At 39.3% G+C, this 19,000-nt stretch overlaps 2 protein-coding genes across 4 annotated transcripts in view; both read right to left on the bottom strand.

Annotated features, from left to right (window-relative positions):
• Nucleotides 1-19,000, bottom strand: part of LOC134804403 (nicotinamide riboside kinase 1-like) — a 133,086-nt gene that overhangs the window by 19,857 nt on the left and 94,229 nt on the right. The window lies entirely within an intron of this gene.
• On the bottom strand, nt 1,443-18,751 carry LOC134804182 (juvenile hormone esterase-like). The gene is made up of 11 exons (XM_063777115.1): nt 18,607-18,751; nt 17,882-18,069; nt 8,833-8,975; nt 8,032-8,174; nt 7,400-7,585; nt 3,714-3,907; nt 3,434-3,602; nt 2,943-3,159; nt 2,741-2,850; nt 2,148-2,298; nt 1,443-1,696 (listed from the first exon to the last, which is right to left on the bottom strand). Exons 1-11 carry the CDS (start codon nt 18,677-18,679, stop codon nt 1,525-1,527), a joined length of 1,746 nt encoding a protein of 581 aa, XP_063633185.1. The 5' UTR covers nt 18,680-18,751; the 3' UTR covers nt 1,443-1,524.

The raw sequence follows: 19,000 nt of genomic DNA, 5'->3' as shown, positions 1-19,000 counted from the left end.
TTCATTTGATATGGCCATTTCAACTTTTAAAAAGTTTGGAACTCCACAAATAATGGAATTTGTATGCAACATTGCAGTCCCAAAATCGAGACTGCAATGTTTTTAACTTTTTAATTTTTGACTGACCATAAACTACGCGCTTCGCAACCTATTTTTTAAACGGCAAAGTCGACTTTGCCGTCCATTTTTGAGAAAATACCTTTTTTTTACAAGCCTTTATTTAGTTTCACCTGACCGTTGTCTGTCTGTCTGTAATCAAGTCTAGCAAGTTAAATTTGATCCACTTCCCGGTTTCCGATTGAGCTTTTGCATTTGCATGCATGTATAAATCGGATGACAATGAAATATTATGGTACCATCGAGCTGATCTGATGATGGAGACAGGAGGTGGCCATAGGAACTCTGTGATGAAACAACGCAACTTAATTGTGTTAGGGGTTTTTAGAATTGTCTACCTAGATGAGTATTAGTTGTTTGTCGTAAGAAAAGTACAGTCAGCGATAAAAGCTTGTACCAAAAATAAAATTTTTGCCAAAAACTTATTTACACTAGGTAGGTACCTAGACAGTGTGACATTTTGTTATATGAATATTTTCGGTTATCGACTGCTGGAATGATATTTATTCGCATCACTAAAGCTCGGGGGATGGAGAAGCAAATACCAGCACGCATGCGCCCCCGCGCGTGAAACATTTCCAATTACCAATTTAAAAGAGTGCTATTCTAACGAAAAACACGCTTTAATGCCATGGAGTTATGGTTCTGTATACATACTACAAAAAGCCGTGTTTTAACCTTAGGGCATTTAGTAACTGGAGACGTCATGGCTGTTATTTTCTATATAAAATAGTCTGCCGATTTTTGCGGGGGAGAGGACGTCAAATGTATTGCTATTTTTGCATGATTTGTACGTAACGTACAAATAGCCATGTCAGTCCATACAAAAGTTTGCACAATTGTGCAAGGTTTTCGGCAGAGGGGTAAGCTCTTAAAGGCGACTCCAGTTCTTAAATGCTCTAATTACTGTTGTAACCGACAACGTTATACACAAGTGAGTATTATTTGCATAGTAGGTACCTAGTAAGGTTGAATATGTAAGTAGGTACTTTAGATTAGATTAGCATCTGGTTTTTTCGCGTTTTCATTAGCATTTCCGTAAGTTAAGTACGAAAGTAAGTATGTATAATTAAATCTATCGTTCCCAATAATTTGCCTTTATAATCTTTATATGGCGCGGGCGTTAGCGCCAACCACTTTTTAAGGGTCTGTAGTTACCTACTAAGGTTGGCACTTATTCCACCTGTCCAATTTCTTTGTCCAATGTGTACTGCATCTCACTCTCTCATTAAGCAAAATGTGAGACGGAAATACAGATTGGACCAAGATATTGGACAGATGGATTACCATCCTTACCTACAGTAAACACAATAAAACAATTTGAATACATATTGTACATAATAATTGTTTATTCTTAGATTAATGCACAGCCAGAGTTCGTGTCATAATAGTCAAATACATTCGATTTTAAAACTGCATGGGGTAGAGCTCGTCCCATACTTGCAGCTGTTTTTCATGCAGTTTCTCGAGCACGGAGAACTGCCGGTCCACCTTCAGGTACTTCCTGTCCTCGGGCTTCATGGCAGGCCAGTGCAGCGAGGACAGCTCCGGCAACTCGCCTTTACGAGGGTTCGGGTCACTGGGAGTAGATAATCAAAATGTATTATCTTACAATAAGCTAAATAAAACATAATTATGGAAGTGGCCTAGTTATAACGAAATTGAATTAATTACCTACCTACTTTAAAAAACGAGTGTACAGGTTTTTAAAGGATCACCAACGAGCATGTTTCAGCTTGGGAGTTGCAGGCCATAGGCTACGGTAATCGCTTACCGCTTACCATCAGGCGGGCCGTTTGCCACCGAAATGGTATTTAAAAAAATCCTTCAGCTGAACGATACCAGTTTGACTCACTATAAAAAATATTATCCACAACAATTTACATGTGTAATTTGCCATGCTTATACTCATACCTAGTTTACACACTTCGCATAATAATATAGCCAATCAACTTATCCTCTTCCATCCTGAACATTCAAAACAATTACGCAGTAATATGTAGTAATAAACATCCGTACAATGTGCTTACCCATGTTTGGCGAAGGTGTACCAGATGGCGGTCATCCGGTCCACTATGACATGGTCCTGCGGCGCGGGCGGCGGCGGCGAACGTGCCTTGATCGGGGTTCGGAAGTAACTCATGGAGAACAGGTAGATCAAGTCATCGTGGTGCGCCGCGCCTGTAATAAATATTGGGATTAATTAAACCCTAGGGTCAGGCGGGAAACTGCCTTCAAACGCAGCGCAGAGGGAAAAGGAACGAAAACACTATAGTCCTGTGCATGGTTGTGTTGCGCCGCCGTGGTGGGTTGGGACCATAGATGTAGCTTAAAATAACTGTTTTATTATACGTCAGTGGTTGGGACACATTCCATTTTTGACACGCTGTTCATTTTCACCACGTACTTCGCTTATAGCGTGGCTATGGGTAAATATAAATAGGTCGTATTTCCTCACCAGATAATGTTGCCATTCACACCAAAGTCGTGTTATCGGTCTGCTTCATTAGCAATCAAGGTTTCCTGCGATCTGGGCGAGATCTTCGGTCCATTTTACAAAATGCCAAATGATATGTACTATAGTCCCGTTAAACCAGTTTCCTTCCATGGCTTTAGAACTTACCGGCTGGCTTGCCAGTGCGCGGATCCTCGTAGAAGCTGTTGTTGCCAATGTAACTGAAGACGCTGTACCATACCGGCTGCTGTGAGTGCCGACACATCAAGTTCGCCATCCTGCAACAGAACATTTTATTATGTAGGTCACATGCGCCGTATCTGCATTTAAAGTCATGAGTCATGACCCATGACTATAGTGCTACGTATACCTGTGCGTATTAAGTCCAATCCAGCTATCCCCATACAACTTCCCAAGTCCTTTATTACTCTCAGGGGTGTCTGCGACTAGTTTGCCGCTTAGGTACGCCTCCTTAAGACGGCGACTGGCTGCTGCGGAGTTCTTCTCAGGGAGTGCAAAGGAAATCGGCGCTATTTTCTCCCATTCGGCATTCATACGATCAAGAAGAGTTTTGTTTCGTGTGACACCTGTGAAGAAACATGAATCACGACTTATAGCGACATAAATGTAGGAATATTCGTTTCATGTCTGAAGCCAATAGCCGCAGTCATACTGGTATAAGCATATCTCACTAAGCTAATGCAAATTAATCTAAAGAATGGCGAAAATCGGGATGAAAGATTTAACTGGTCTAGGCCAGGTTTTTTCTTTAAGTAATTGTTTTGCAAAATATGACATTATTTGTCTATCGAGTTTATATCGAGTTGACTGTTAAACTCATTCTTTGAAAGTGTAACTCACTGAATGCCTTCCAGTAGAACTCATCCTCGGTTTGGCTGATGAGCAGCGGTACTGCGTGCATGTGGCCCTTGCGTACTGCCTCATCAGGCTGCACAGCGAGGAAGCGCGGCTGGCCAACGTCCGGCTCCACTACAGGGTTCCAAAAAGCTATGGGATCGAAGCCGAATTGCTGAAAAAAACAATTAAAAAGATAATGCATAAAAATAGCCCCGCGGGATAAATACCTGGCTAAACAATTCGATATAACAGTTAGGATTAAGATAAAAACATGTAAACTTACATCCCAGAATCCTAGAAGTGAATTGCCCATTTCCTGCCAGGACTTGGTCTTCAGACAGTCGACAATGGCTCGCGAAGAGTTGGTAGGACAGTTGAGGATCTTTGCTTGCTTTTGCGCCAAATGCATTAGGTGCGAGGGTAATGGTGCCTTACCCATAGGGGAGGCGGACATGGCAATACCTCTATGGAACAATCCTGAAAAACATCATAGAAATATTAGATGTGCTGATATCATATCACACTGAAAGAAAAATCATTAGTAAACTAAACCAGGAATTAAAAAACAGTTCTGTACTGGGGGAAAAAATGAAGTTTAGTAATTTATAGACGTTTCACTATTTCTGTAATAGTACATTACTACAGAGGCCGGGACGAAAGGGGTTGCCGGCCGAAGACATATAGACGGCCGAGCGAAGCGAGGCCGGATAGGTCTGAGCGCGGGCAACCCCATTTCCCGCCGAGGTATGTATAGTGCTTTTCTCAAACATGCAATGAAATAAATAAAATAAAAAATCCACGAAACCCAAGTTTTATTTATAGAGAAAACTAAAAGTAAACTACACCCAAAATATAACCAACACGTACCTATATCATTATCACGCGTATGTTTTACACGAGTCGTGTATTTTTACTACCCGTATATGTTCATGTATCTTTGATTTTTTCGCCTTGTATCCGTCTGACTGTCGTTTTCGTCACATAAGTTTACATAGTCTTTCATGTTGATATCACGTTTCACATACATCGTTGCTTTATGCATGGAGTAAATAAGTATAATTTCCTCAGTGTTGACGAATTTGTAGTTACATTCATTTAAAATATGCCACAAAACTGTTTCTAATAAACTATAAGCCATTTTTCTTAGTTTCTCAAATAATAAAATTGCCATAAGCAACCATATACATACTTCGTCTTTGACTTGGCGGCACAGGCAGCAAGTTATTAAAATCAATTCTGCCTGCGCTGCCAATTCCAACACCTACGATTACAATTAATATTAATTTCATTATTTCGTCGGAACTCATATTAAAGTCAAAAAATCAACAACGCACCATAAATCCAATAAAACAGAATGAATATTTTTCAACTTTACCTCCATAACAATTAAAAAAATATAACTACGCGTGTTTGAGTAGACCTTTTTACCGCTAACGTGTAGATGAAATATTTTAAATGTTTTTATTTATGTAGTTAAATTTATAATTTATAATTATAAAATTATAGAATGTATTATTTATTAAGTTAAACGTCATACTTCGCAACCTATTATAAGGAACATAACATCAATATTTCATTGCATGTTTGAGAAAAGTTTATTTATTTCTACAAACAGCTCAGTAATCCTAAATCTAATTTCAACAAACAGATAATAGAAATTGCAAGAACTAATAGAAATTGCAAAAGTCAATTTGTTCCTATTAGTTGACTCTCCTTGTCTTGCTTGGATTAAGCTTATTTTTGTAATTCTAAGTGTGTTTTTGTTATCCTTTTCTCTCAGTGCACGTTATCAGTCAAACGAAACCCAGGGATTCTACAGGTTGTCCCATAAGTGACACGTCACAGTGACACTGGAGGTAAACCAAGCCAAGAGGACCCAAACCAACTTAACATGACCCCAGTAAAAGTGGCACGGTTTTCGAGTTATTGCCAAATTAAGGTTTTTCATGAATTTTGACCGTTTTTAACATTGATAGTGCCAGTGTGCACTCGGAAAGGTCACGAAGTTAGTTTTTTTTATGTGTACAGCATTATGAATAGTTAATTAAGATAACAGAATAGACATTTCATCGATAAACAATGTAAAATGCAAAAAAGTACTGGTTTAATCTTGAATTAAATTCACAGCGAACCATTAATTTCGACTTTGACGACCTGTCGTGAAAAAAAATGACTAGAAAAGTAATAAGCAAATAACGTCAAAATATTGAGCATGTTATGCAGATTAAAAAATGGTATAACACATGAACCTTCCTGCAATAAAATATGAATTATTATCATCTTTCGAAAGCCTCATAAAAAATAAGGTAAAACTTGGAAATCTGCAATCCGTTGCTACTTAGTAAAGATAACGATTTATGTTAAGATATTTCATTCTGGATACAGAAATAAAAAAAACGCCTATTTAGTATTTGCCGAATGCCTAAAAGAAAGAGATGGAAAATGTTTATCTCCCTTTTTAAGGATATCATTGAGTTGATAAAGGTTCAAAGAAAATAATACAAGTTTGAAAGGGTAGGTTGAAATAATTTTACAATAGGTGCTCGAATTGCTTTTCTCCGGCTCGTATGCATGCTTGACACTGTCTTGTAGAACTTCAAGTTAATTTTCTCTATTTTAATTTCGGATATTATGTTTCGTGCTGCCTCGAACATGCCGTCGTAGTTCCTCTTGGGACCTTATTGGGTTGGAGTAAAATTTATCTTTTAAGTATCCCCAATAAAAAAATCTAATGGATTTAGGTCCGGGGAACGTAGGCCATGCCACTGGTACCAGTCGGCCGATCCATCTTCTGGAGCTGGAACCACAGCAAGATGGCTGCCCAGAACACTACGCTCGCGATGTCCGCAACCACCTCACACAGAAATTCCCAGATGGATCAGCCGACTGGGACCAGTGGCATGGCCGCCGCGTTCCCCGGACCTAAACCCATTAGATTATTTTCATTGGGGATGCTTAAAATGCTTAAAAGATAAAGTTTACTTCGTGCCAATAAGGTCCCAAGAGGAACTACGGCGGCGCATGTTCGAGGTAGCACGAAACATATCCGAAATTAATTTAAGGAAATTAACTTGAAGTTTTACAAGACGGTGCCAAGCGTGCATACGAGCCGGGGAAAGACAATTCGAGCACCTATTAAAAATAAAATTACTATAAAAATTTGATTAACCTTCAACCTGCAGTATTTTATTTTGTTTGAACCTTTATCAACTCAATGATGATATCCTTAAAAAGGGACATAACCATTTTCCATCTCTTTCTTTTAAGCATTCGGCAAATACTGAATAGGCGTTTTTTTTATTTCTGAATCCAGAATTAGATATCTCAACATAAATCATTATTTCTACTAAAAGTAGCAACGGATTGCAGAGTTCCTAGTTTTCACTTATTTTTTATGAGGCTTTCGAAAGATGATAATAATTCCTATTTTATTGCAGGAAGATACATGTGTTATACCATTTTTGAATCTGCATAACATGCTCAATATTTTGAGGTTATTTGCTCATTACTTTTCTAGTAATTTTTTTTCACGACAGGTGGTCAAAGTGGGAATTAATGTTTCGCTGTGAATTTAATTCAAGATTAAACCAGTACTTTTTTGAATTTTACATTGTTTATCGATAAAATACCTATTCTGTTATCTTAATTAACTATTCATGATGCCGTACACATAAAAAAAACTAACTTCGAAACCTTTCCGAGTGCACACTAGCACTGACAATGTTAAAAACGGTCAACATTCATGAAAAACCTTAATTTGGCAATAACTCAAAAACCGTGCCACTTTTACTGGGGTCATGTTAAGTTGGTTTGGTTCCTCTTAGCCTGGTCTACCTCCAGTGTCACTGTGACGTGTCACTTATGGGACACCCTGTATATTAGATTGATGAATCTTGGCGATCTCTATCGATTCTTTAGATTGCACTTTGGTTGGATAACTAATTCCCAAAATAAAGCGTTGAGGGGTACCTTTAGACATTGGAGAAATCATGTGTAACATAACACTGGTGGATCCAGCACTGCATCCAGCGATGGTGACTTTTCCTGGGTCACCGCCGAACGCAGCAATATTTCGTTTCACCCAACGAAGCGCCGAAACTTGGTCCTTGTAGCCGTTGTTGCCAGGTGCTACTGCGTCACCAGTGCTCAGGAAACCTAAAAGAAAAGGTTTTGAAACGCTATGAGGCCACGCACCCACCACTAATCAGTAATTTAAAGTTAACAATGCGCGCAACGGCACAGAATAAATAATAGTACTAAGTACAGAAGACTCACACTCTAACAAAACGCGTCTGTTACGATCAGCACAGATATGGCCGCTAGGTGGCGACAGCGCCACGCGCGGTTTATGGCAAACCCCAAAATTGGGGCCGAACGGATGTACTTTTAGCTACCTGTAGCAAAGCGACGAAATAGCGGAGTGAGCCAAACCTGGCAACGGTCTTAACTAAGATACCTCTCTTATCTTACTTTTAAACAGGTGGATCTCTATATTTTTGGTCGTAGGCCTCAAAATTCAGTAATGCAATCAGTTCTTCTTACCACAAATACTTTAAATTTATTGATCAGAAAGAAATTATGAAAATAAATATTGTGATTACCAAGAGAGGCCAATCGGTAGTTGATGGTAACCAAAACGATGTCTCTATCAAGCAAGTAATCGGGCCCAAAGAGGTCGGAGCGTCCCGTCATCGAGTAGAAACCTCCCGGGTGAATGAAAAATATTACTGGCAGCTTACGGCAACTGGAAACAAGTAAAGTCTTCCTGTTTATTGGCGCAAAGTGTTAATGTTAAGTGTAAGCAAGTGTAAGCTTCCAATGCCCACAAAATGTCAGAACCAGAACCTCCAATGCACAAGAAAACGTACGTAAACTGTAGAGGGCAGCACCTGAGGGCTTACCGCGAAAACCGAAATTCGCAGATTGCGGGGATCTTTCTCTTTTACTCTAATGAAGGCGTAATTAGAGTGACAGAGAAAGATGCCCGCAATTTGCGAACTTCGATTTTCGCGGTTATAGCACTGCTTTGGCCTTTGGCGTGAAGTGTTAATGTATACGTACAGTACGGTTACCATCAGTTTGTCACTGACATAAACGCCGTCGAGAACGTAATTTACTTTCTATACATCTCGCTCGCACTCGCATATTAGTGCAAACGGGATGTATAGAAAGTAAATTACGTTCTCGACGGCGTTTATGTCAGTGACAAACTGATGGTAACCGTACAGTTTATGTTTCCGATTTAGGCCACACGATGGCAGACCCTCTAAAGCGCACGGTCCTTAAATTCAACTGCAAAAGTATGGACTAGCGACATAAACGCTCCAAACAACCGATTCAAAATATTTTTTTAAAGAATGACACGAACCTTTGGTAAGAAAGAAGATAGTGTTCCTTATTACCTGTTGTTTTCTGGAGTGTAGACATTGATCCGGAGACAGTCCTCGTCGACGTAATATTCCCCGGGTTTGACGGGCAATGGGCATGCCGGTCCGTCTGCGCTGGCATCTACTTCTGATGGGTATGTTGTCATGTCGACTGGGGGCTGTGAAAGTAAGTTTCATGGTAAAGGGAAACGGGATTGATGGGGTTTTTCGCGAGTGTTCTTCGTGGGCATTATGCCTAGGTATATTAGGTATGTGTACTGTATAGTGTACATAGTCCCCATTTTACTGTTTTTAGTTTGTTAATTGTAAAGTCATTGGTGGTCTTTTTACAACAACAAAGAAATACTAAGAAGTCCACTTGACTGTCCACTCGCATTTATTCGCTACAATATGTGCAAGTACCTTAGAATATGGGATAGGTAGCTAGGTGTATCATGCATGACGTCATTGTAGGAAAACTAGATTCGACAAACTATGCATTCTTGTGGTACACTTTACGGAAAAACTATCGCACTGTTAGGTTGGAAATTTAACACAGTAATTTAAATTCATGTCTAGATGTGTTGATAACACATCTAGACATGAACATAAAAATATCATTTTATAAACCTAAAAAAATAAAATAATGCAATAACACTTTGTATGACTACTAGCATCTGTTAGAAAAATTATGAATTAAAATTCGTGCTAATGTACTATGTGCTAACAACGATGAATACAAAAGTGGGTTATTAAAATTTTGGATTAAGACTGACCTGACTGAATTCTGACCCATCACGCTTCGCTCGGTTTGATTCCCAATTTAGCAATTAAGTTTCTGTGAATACTGAAACATTCAATCTTGCTGTATATTCACTGCGGAGGTCAATTTACTCGTATGTTCTGTTCTGTGACGCCGATGAACTGATCAGTCATGTTGTGTTAGCAAACTTAAATCGGATATTTTCAGTTCGAGAAACAGTTTAGGGCTGATTTACATGGCACGCGAACTCTCATGCGATTTTTGTTACATTGCGGACTGTTGGTTACGTCCAATTCAATCGACCGATCAAAAACCGCAATGTAATGAAACTCGCATGCGAGTTCTCGCATCGTCTATATTAGCAAATATTAGGTAATACAAACTTCAGTGACTTAGGGCTGGTGCTCGCCGACTGCACGCCAATTGCAACGTCGGCGTGCATTTCAACAAAATGACCCAGAACCCTGGCAGTACCCAGTGGAACTCAGGTTTGGTGCAACATAGGCACACGCTGTTTTAGTAGTTCCACACGTCTTGATGAGCACTTGGGACAGCAGTACCCAAGATAGAACTAATGCTGAACCCTGGCTGTACCTAGCGGGACTCAGGTTTGGTGCAACATAGACACACGCTGGGTTGGACATCCGACTCGTCAAGATGATCACTTGGTAGAGCAGTACCCAAGATAGCTGATGCTGAACCCTGCCAGTACCTAGTGGAGCTCGGGTTTAATACAACATAGGCACACGCTGTTTTGGTCATCCGACTCGTCTTGATGAGCACTTAGGAGAGTAGTACCCAAGATAGAGCTGATGCTGAACCCTGGCTGTACCTAGTGGAAATCAGGTTTGGTGCAACATAGGCACACGCTGTTTTAGTCATGTGACACGTCTTGATGAGCACTTGGGAGAGCAGTACCCAAGATAAAGCTGATTCTGAACCCTGGCTGTACCTAGTGGAACTCAGGTTTGGTGCAACATAGGCACACGCTGTTTTAGTCATTCGACACGTCTTGATGGGTATTTGGGAGAGCTGTACCCAAGATAGAGCTGATGCTAAATCCTGGCTGTACCTAGTAGAACTCAGGTTTGGTGCAACATAGATACACGCTGTTTTGGACATCCGACTCGTCAGAATCAGCACTTGGGAGAGCAGTACCCAAGATAGAGCTGATGCTGAACCCTGGCAGTACTTATTGGAACTCAGGTTTGGTGCAACATAGGCAAACGCTGTTTGGTCATCCGACTCGTTTTTTTTAGCACTTGGGAGATACCCAAGATAGAGCTGTAGCTGAACCCTGGCATTATATTTAGTGGAACTCAGGTATGTTGCAATATAGGCACACGATGTTTTGGTCATCTCACTCGTCTTGATGAGCACTTAGGAGAGTAGGTAGTACCCAAGATAGCTGAAGCTGAACCCTGGCAGTATCTAGTGGCGCTCGGGTTTTATACAACATAGGCACACGCTGTTTTGGTCATCCGATTCGTCTTTTTGAGCACTTGGGAGATACTCAAGATAGAGCTGTTGCTGAACCCTGGCAGCATTTAGTGGAACTCACGTTTGTTGCAACATAGCACACCCTGTTTCACTCGTCTTGATGAGCACTTTAGAGAGCAAATTATACGTAAGTTTATGTGCGGAGCAGCATGATTACCGCCAGTAGGTATACAGGCGGGATAATTTTACGCTCAATTGTGTGGTGTGGACCCGCCTGTGGACGCATAAATAAATTCAAGGACATTGGCTCGGTGACCCAACATTATGTAGGAAAGCCAGTTGGCTTCCTTACAAAAAGTACTGGGCGACCGTGTAGGATGTAATAAGCGCTTATGAAATTGTAAATTACGTGTGGATGATATTGACAATTTGATTTTGTCGCCGGGCCCTATTTCACCAACGTGACAAATGTCGCATTTGTCGACATCACTGTTACTGACGTCACAGGCCTCCATAGGCTACGGTAACCGCTTACCATCAGACGGGCGGTGTGGTTGTTTGCCACCAACATGTTAATTAAAAAAAAACTCCACAATATCGCCAGTAAATAAGTACTTATTTTGCGAAGCTAATGACAATTGTCACAAGAAATACGACAATTGTCACGAAATTCCGACACAGAACTCATTTGCTGTCAAGAATTACCGAAAGTTCTATGAAATCTTGTGACAATTGTCATCATTATCATCATAAACATCACAAGAGAAATAGCTGTTTTTTGCCGATATAATAAAGTTTTTTTAAATAATACAATGGTGGTGACAAACAGGAATACAGCCCGCCCGATGGTAAGCGATAACCGTAGCCCATGGATGCCTGTGACGTCAGCAACAATGAGACTTGTCGAATTGTCGCACCTGTCACGTTGGTGAAATAGGGGCCAGGGACACGTTTTTAATGGACAAAGTAAAAGCTGTAACAGACAGACGTACCGGATAGCGACCGGGGTCCGGTTAGTATATTTATTTCTTGCTCTCACTTATAAGTAGCTGCGTCCTTAACGAACTTATTACGTACGGTACGTACCCACTCGATCGAACATGGAACAAGCCTCGGACTGGATCAAAGGCGCGGTCCGGTACGTTTAGGTAGAAAAACTTCGCGATCCCTTACAAAGCTCTGCTTTTTGCTAGTTAAACTATGTTATCGGTTAAGCGAATAGTTATTTACCTACCTATAAAGATTTTCTGTAAGCACTGCGTAGTACGTTACCTAGGTACATACTAGCCTACCTTTTTAGGGTTCCGTAACCAAATGGCAAAAAACGGAACCCTTATGGATTCGTCATGTCTGTCTGTCTGTCTGTCTGTCGGTCTGTCCGTGTATGTCACAGCCACTTTTTTCCGAAACTATAAGAACTATACTGTTGAAACTTGGTAAGTAGATGTATTCTGTGAACCGCATTAAGATTTTCACACAAATATAGAAAATAAACAATAAATTTTGGGGGTTCCCCATACTTAGAACTGAAACTCAAAATTTTTTTTCATGTTACCCATACGTGTGGGGTAACTATGGACACTATGGATAGGTCTTCAAAAATGATATTGAGGTTTCTAATATATATCATTTATTTCTAAACTGAATAGTTTGCGCGAGAGACACTTCGAAAGTGGTAAAATGTGTGTGTGTGTCCCCCCCCCCCCCCCCCCCCCCTAAGAGAATGATAAAACTAAAAAAAGTATATGATGTACATTACCCTGCAAACTTCCACCGAAAATTGGTTTGAACGAGATCTAGTACCGTAAAACGGGGTGAGTAGGTTTCGCGGGGAGAGGTGGGTTATGAATGGGGAGAGAAGGTTTGAGAGGGGGGTGAGAAGGGATTTTAAGGCTACTGCTACAAAAATAATGTAGGTATTCCAATTTAAAATGGAGCTATAGTAATACGCATAATATAAAAAAAACGATCCAACAATCTTCCAAAATCACCTTTGTATGAAAACCCCTCTCACCCCAAATACGAGGCACTACGGGGTGAGGTGGGTTTTCCTCTTTATCGTCAAAGTTATGAAATGGAACTACCCAAAATAAAATTAAAACTAAAATACAAACGTCCGGAACACTTATTATATACACCATTCAGTTTTCATATGTAAAAATAAAATGTTATCGAGGTTTGAATTTCAGTTTTGACCCTACTCACCCCATTTTACGGTAAGTAGTTTTTTTTAATACGTCAATTTTATTATGTTACTTGCTGCTACGGAACCCTTCATGGGCGAGTCCGACTCGCGCTTGTTTTTTATTTCAACTGAATCAATAACGGATTTCCCCAAGAACAGTAGACGGAGAGCTAGCCCCAGCAAAAGGTACTTAGTTTTACAATTTATAGAACAATGAAACCCATCTTACCACAGTACCACCTATCTTTTATTTTATTACTTTCTTGTCATCTGGCAGCTATTCAGCGGTGGAGGTCAGAGTTGCAGGTCAGTAAAGAGGTTGTAAATCTACACAGACTACTAGACTGGAGGAAACCGGCCTGTTTCGAAAAAAGTCGTCGACTTCTCTTCTAAATACCTAAAACTGGTATGGATGTGTTCCTCGTGATCTCTAGAATACGAATTGACCGGTTTTAGTTTATGGAGGGGGGGACGGGTCGAAAAAAAGGGGGGCAAAGATGGCGGCCGACCATCATTGATATTTGTTCACATCTTGAGTCCTACGGGACCGATCGGTTCGTGTGATGTGTCGTTTGAAAGAGTATTAAACGTGCTTTTATTGTTTCATAATAACGGTAGTCATAACTGTAGTCGTTAACAAAATATTTTAAAATTTTTGATTTTTTACCGTGCATGGATGGCATAAGTACTGATTATATATGCGTCTAACTTAATAAATTACAACTATACCGCAATTATTTTATTACAAAATATACGACACATTTCATTAGCTTACCAAAAACATAAGTTTTATTGGTGTATGATTATGTTGCACCCACTTCATTGTCCTGGTTTCGCAGCTACCTCTTTGGGAGGCGTCAGAGGGTTCGAGTTGATGATAATCTTTCTGATTGGTGTGAACTTTCTTCTGGCGTCCCTCAGGGGGGTATTCTCTCTCCATTGCTTTTCTCCATTTTTATAAATAACATTACAAAGTCATTAAAATCTTCTTACCACCTTTACGCAGACGATCTGCAAATTTATTCAGCTGCCAGCCTTGATGATTTCGATTCCCTCGTAAACCAAATTAACGCCGATTTAGATTCCGTCCGTTTGTGGGCTTCATCTTTCGGTTTAAAAGTCAACGCCATGAAGTCGCAAGCGATCGTTTTGGGAAGTCCTCATTACATCTCCATACTGTCTGAGCAGGTGGCACCTAGAATTTTCTTTGATGGTATACCAATTCCTTTGTCACCCACTGTTAAAAATCTAGGGGTCACCATGGATCAGACACTTTCCTGGGCGCCTCATGTCACTGAATTGAGCAAAAAGCTGTTTGGATCTCTCCATTCTTTAAGGCGCCTTCAGAACTTTCTTCCACTTGATACCAAAGCCATGCTGGCTCGGTCCCTGTTACTGCCTTTACTCGACTACGGCGACGCTGTGAATCTGGACATGACAGAAGAACTCCTGAACAAGTTAGAGCGCTTACAGAATGTCTGTATAAGATTCATTTTCGGCCTACGGAAGTACGATCATGTGTCTTACTACCGTCAAAAACTCAATTGGCTTCCAATCCGCCGCCGTAGAGATCTTCACACTCTTTCTCTTCTCTTTAATGTTCTTTTTACACCTTCTTCTCCTTTATACCTCTCTCAAAAATTTCAATTTCTGGCTGAATGCAGTGGCCACCGTCTGCGTTCGAGCGCGAATTTATCACTTGCCATCCCTCCTCACAAATCTCGAGGATACAACAAGTCCTTCGCAGTGCGTCCAGTGAAGCTGTGGAATGAGCTGCCTGTTTCGCTCAGGCAGGCACAATCGGTTGCGTCGTTCAAGGAGAGGTTAAAGAAACTATGGTTATCTGATGATCTGACTGATTAATTTGTCTATATTTCTATTGTATAGTTGCTTTATATCGTTCTAATTCTTTCCAATTTTTAGTGTATTTTCCCCATTCCTTTTTGTGTAATATATGTATGTTTATCCTATAAATTTTGTATGTATTTATATCCTTTATCTTTCTGGTACCTTGTTGTACATTTTGCTGCATTTGTCACCCTCTTTTCACTTTCTCCTCTCATCTACTCAAAGGTTAACTGGAAGAGATCCCTCAAAGGGATAAGTTCGCCTTTGTACTTCTTACTAATTGTATGTTATTTTTAATATGTCTATTTGTACAATAAAGAGTTTACTACTACTACTACTACTATAACCAAGTAATACCGAATTTTGTTCAGCATGGGTCACTACGCACGGTCACGTAAATGGCGGGCGACCGACGTCAACTTTTCATTATTTCTCGGCTTCTAATTTATTTATCAATTGGTGATAGGTATCATTTGAAAGGTTATTAAACGTACTATAATTGGTTTCAAATAACTGTAGTCATAACTTTAGTAATTTACAAAACATTTTAAAATATATGATTTTTTTACCGTGCATGGATGGCATAAGTACTGATAAAATATGCGTCTAACTCAATAAATTATAACTTTACTCCAATAATGTTCGTACAAAATGGACGTGAAATTTAATTAGCTTTCCAAAAATATAAGTTTTATTGGTGTATGATATTATATAACCAAGTAATTACGAATTTTGTTCAGCATGGGTCACTAAGCGCTGTCACGTAAATGGCGGGCGACCGGCGTCAACTTTTCATTGTTTCTCGGGTTCTATTTTATTGATTAGTTGGTAATAGATACCATTTGAAAGAATATTATACGTACTATAACTGGTTTCAATAACTGTAGTCATAACTTTAGTCATTTTCAAAATAATTGAAAACATATGATTTTTTACCGTGGATGCACATGAGTACTGCTAAAACATGCTTCTAACTCAATAAATTATAACTTTACCGTAATTAATGTAATTACAAAATATACAAGACATTTCATAAGCTTTCCAAAAACATAAGTTTTATTGGTGTATGATATTATATAACCAAGTAATAATGAATTTTGTTCAGCATGGGTCACTGCGCACAATTAGGCAACACTTAGCACCTATTTTCTTACCTAAAGACATAGCCTTGCTCTAGAATAGTTACATATTTAGTCTTAGTTTACAGTTTACAGGCTCTGGTGACATAAAAGTGTTTAAAAGGTTCAGAGTCTATAGATTTAAGATCTACAGTAGCTGTTTAGGGCGCTATAATGCATGTTAAGCTGCTAGTGTTATAGCTTATAGCTCAAAGTGAATTGAACAACCTTAACATCTATATGAGTAATAATCTGCAATTTGCACTTAAGGTTCTAAACGTGTGATAAAGTCTTCTACTTATAGCTTTTTATATCGCAATCGTTACTTAACTCTCTTGTATGGCTTACAGTCGAACAGAGATGTTATGAGTCGGACGAGCGTTATTTAAATATATAGGTACCTACATTATAAAATGTACTGTCAAACAATAATAGATTGCTGCTGGTCTACCAGGCGCTCGCCGCTTGCTTGCTTGGCGAAATTGGTCCTGGCTTACATATATGTTTATAATTGTACGGTAACTAAACAATATTTATGGAAAGTTAATAAAAAGTTTGTTGATTTTATTCTAAAAATTTCACGCTATATTTACTACAATATCTCTTTCTCAAATTATTACAGTCACTAAGCGAACCTCTTAGGTAAAAATTAAACATTTTCTTTAATTGTTTTAAAATTGTTAATTTTGGGCCTCAGATTTCAAACAATCGAGTATTCACAGAAAATTTAATATGCTTGCAAATGGTATCCACCAAGTATCAGAAAAATAGGACCGGAAATATAATGAAAACTCAACGATGGCAGGGCTCCATTTACGTGACGGTGCACAGTACCCATGCTGAACAAAATTCATGATTACTTAGTTATACAACATTATACAGCAATAAAACTTATATTTTTGGATAGCTCATAAAATTTCCCGTATATTTTGAAAACATTTATTGCGGTAATGTTATAATCTATTGAGTTAGAAGCATGTTTTACCAGTACTTATATCCATGCACGGTAAAAATCATATATTTTCAATTATTTTGTAAATGACTACAGTTATGACTACAGTTATTTGAAACCAATTATAGTACGTTTAATAACCTTTCAAATGGTACCTATCACCAATTTATCAATAAATTAGAACCCGAGAAATAATGAAAAGTTGACGTCGGTCGCCCGTCATTTACGTGACCGTGCGTAGTGACCCATGCTGAACAAAATTCGTTATTACTTGGTTATATAATATTATACACCAATAAAACTTATGTTTTTGGAAAACTAATGAAATTTCTCGTATATTTTGTAATAACGTTAATTGCGGTAAAGTTATAATTTATTGAGTTAGACGCATGTTTTGTCAGTACTTATGCCATCCATGCACGGTAAAAAATCATATATTTTAAAATATTTTGTAAACGACTACAATTATGACTACGGTTATTATGAAACAATAATAGCACGTTTAACACTCTTTCAAACGACACCTCACATGAACCGATCGGTGCCATAGGACTCAAGATGTGAACAAATATCAATGCTGGTCGGCCTACCACTTTCCCCCCCTTTTTTTCGACACGTCCCCCCATAAACTAAAACCGGTCAATTCGTATTCTAGAGACCACGAGGAACACATCCATACCAGTTTTAGGTATTTAGAAGAGATGTCGACGAAAATCGTGAAGGAGAGGACTTTTGTTTAATTTTCCTATAGTCTATACCGCTACTACAGGAGAACAAACCTGGAATCGTAGCTCTCCAACTGGCGGTTGCGCGTAGCGAATGCCGCGGTAGGCCTGGAAGCGGCGCCCGAGTCGCGAGTCCATCCACGAGCCGCGGACCGCACCCGCCGGCGTCACGGTCACGGGGCCGGGGGCCGACGGCTTGGAGGTACACTCTGTTTTAGCGTTGGGCTCGGGCTTTGAAGAGGCTGGAACATGTAAGTATTGCACGACATTGAACAAGGGAATGGAAATATAGATAGGTACCTAGTATATTATAATTAGGTAGCTACAAAATAATTACCTTTCAGTTTTCTTTGCAATAGAATCCATTATCAATCAATAACAATTGGATCCAATATCAATAACATGTCAAATTTTAATAAGTCTTCCCATTATTATAAAACACTAGTTAATAATGAAAACAAAGATTTATTGTTTCACCGCTAATGTTATACCTGGTTATACTTAATACCTATACTGTAATAAAGTATTTACACAAGTACGCACGCATAATCATAATCATATATTTTATATATATATCATAAAGCACTCAAAACAGTTTCGGAGATTGAGGAAGCTGAAGGGATGGCCGGTTAAAAGCCTACCGCTAATATCGAATAATCAAAAATCGTTATCGCACTTCGCATATTTGAGCGACAGAAAGATATTAACGAATTTTCTATTATTCAAAGTTTGCAGTTGGATCTGGTGATTAGCGTTGTTAAAATATGTTCAATAATAACCTGCATCTTCGTGGGGTTGATGTGCCAGCGCACACGCCACTGCTACGCAAAGCAGCAGCAGTTTATTGATCATCTCGCTCACTTAATTATTGTATTGCTGTTATTTATTATCATTACTATAAGTGGACCACTATTTGCGATGTGGTGTGCGCGGCTGCATCGAGCCCACTGGTCGCGCAGTCTGCGCTCGCTCTATATAAACTAGGGGTGTCATCCTTCATGAATGCAAGAATAGTGACTAATTTAAAATGGAAACTGCCAGTCAGTCGGGAACACACAAGCACGTCAATGGGGTATGAGTAGGTACTTCTTCTGGACCTAGAATTTACCACATCGGTGATATTACTTTGTTATGCGTTACAGGATTTTCCTAATGAGTCTAATGACATGACAA

Source organism: Cydia splendana, chromosome 2, assembly GCF_910591565.1.
Source record: "Cydia splendana chromosome 2, ilCydSple1.2, whole genome shotgun sequence".
In the NCBI taxonomy this organism is placed as follows: Eukaryota; Metazoa; Arthropoda; class Insecta; order Lepidoptera; family Tortricidae; genus Cydia; species Cydia splendana.
The sequence above is the reverse complement of the archived record's forward strand: the minus strand, read 5'-3'. Positions and strand labels throughout refer to the sequence as shown.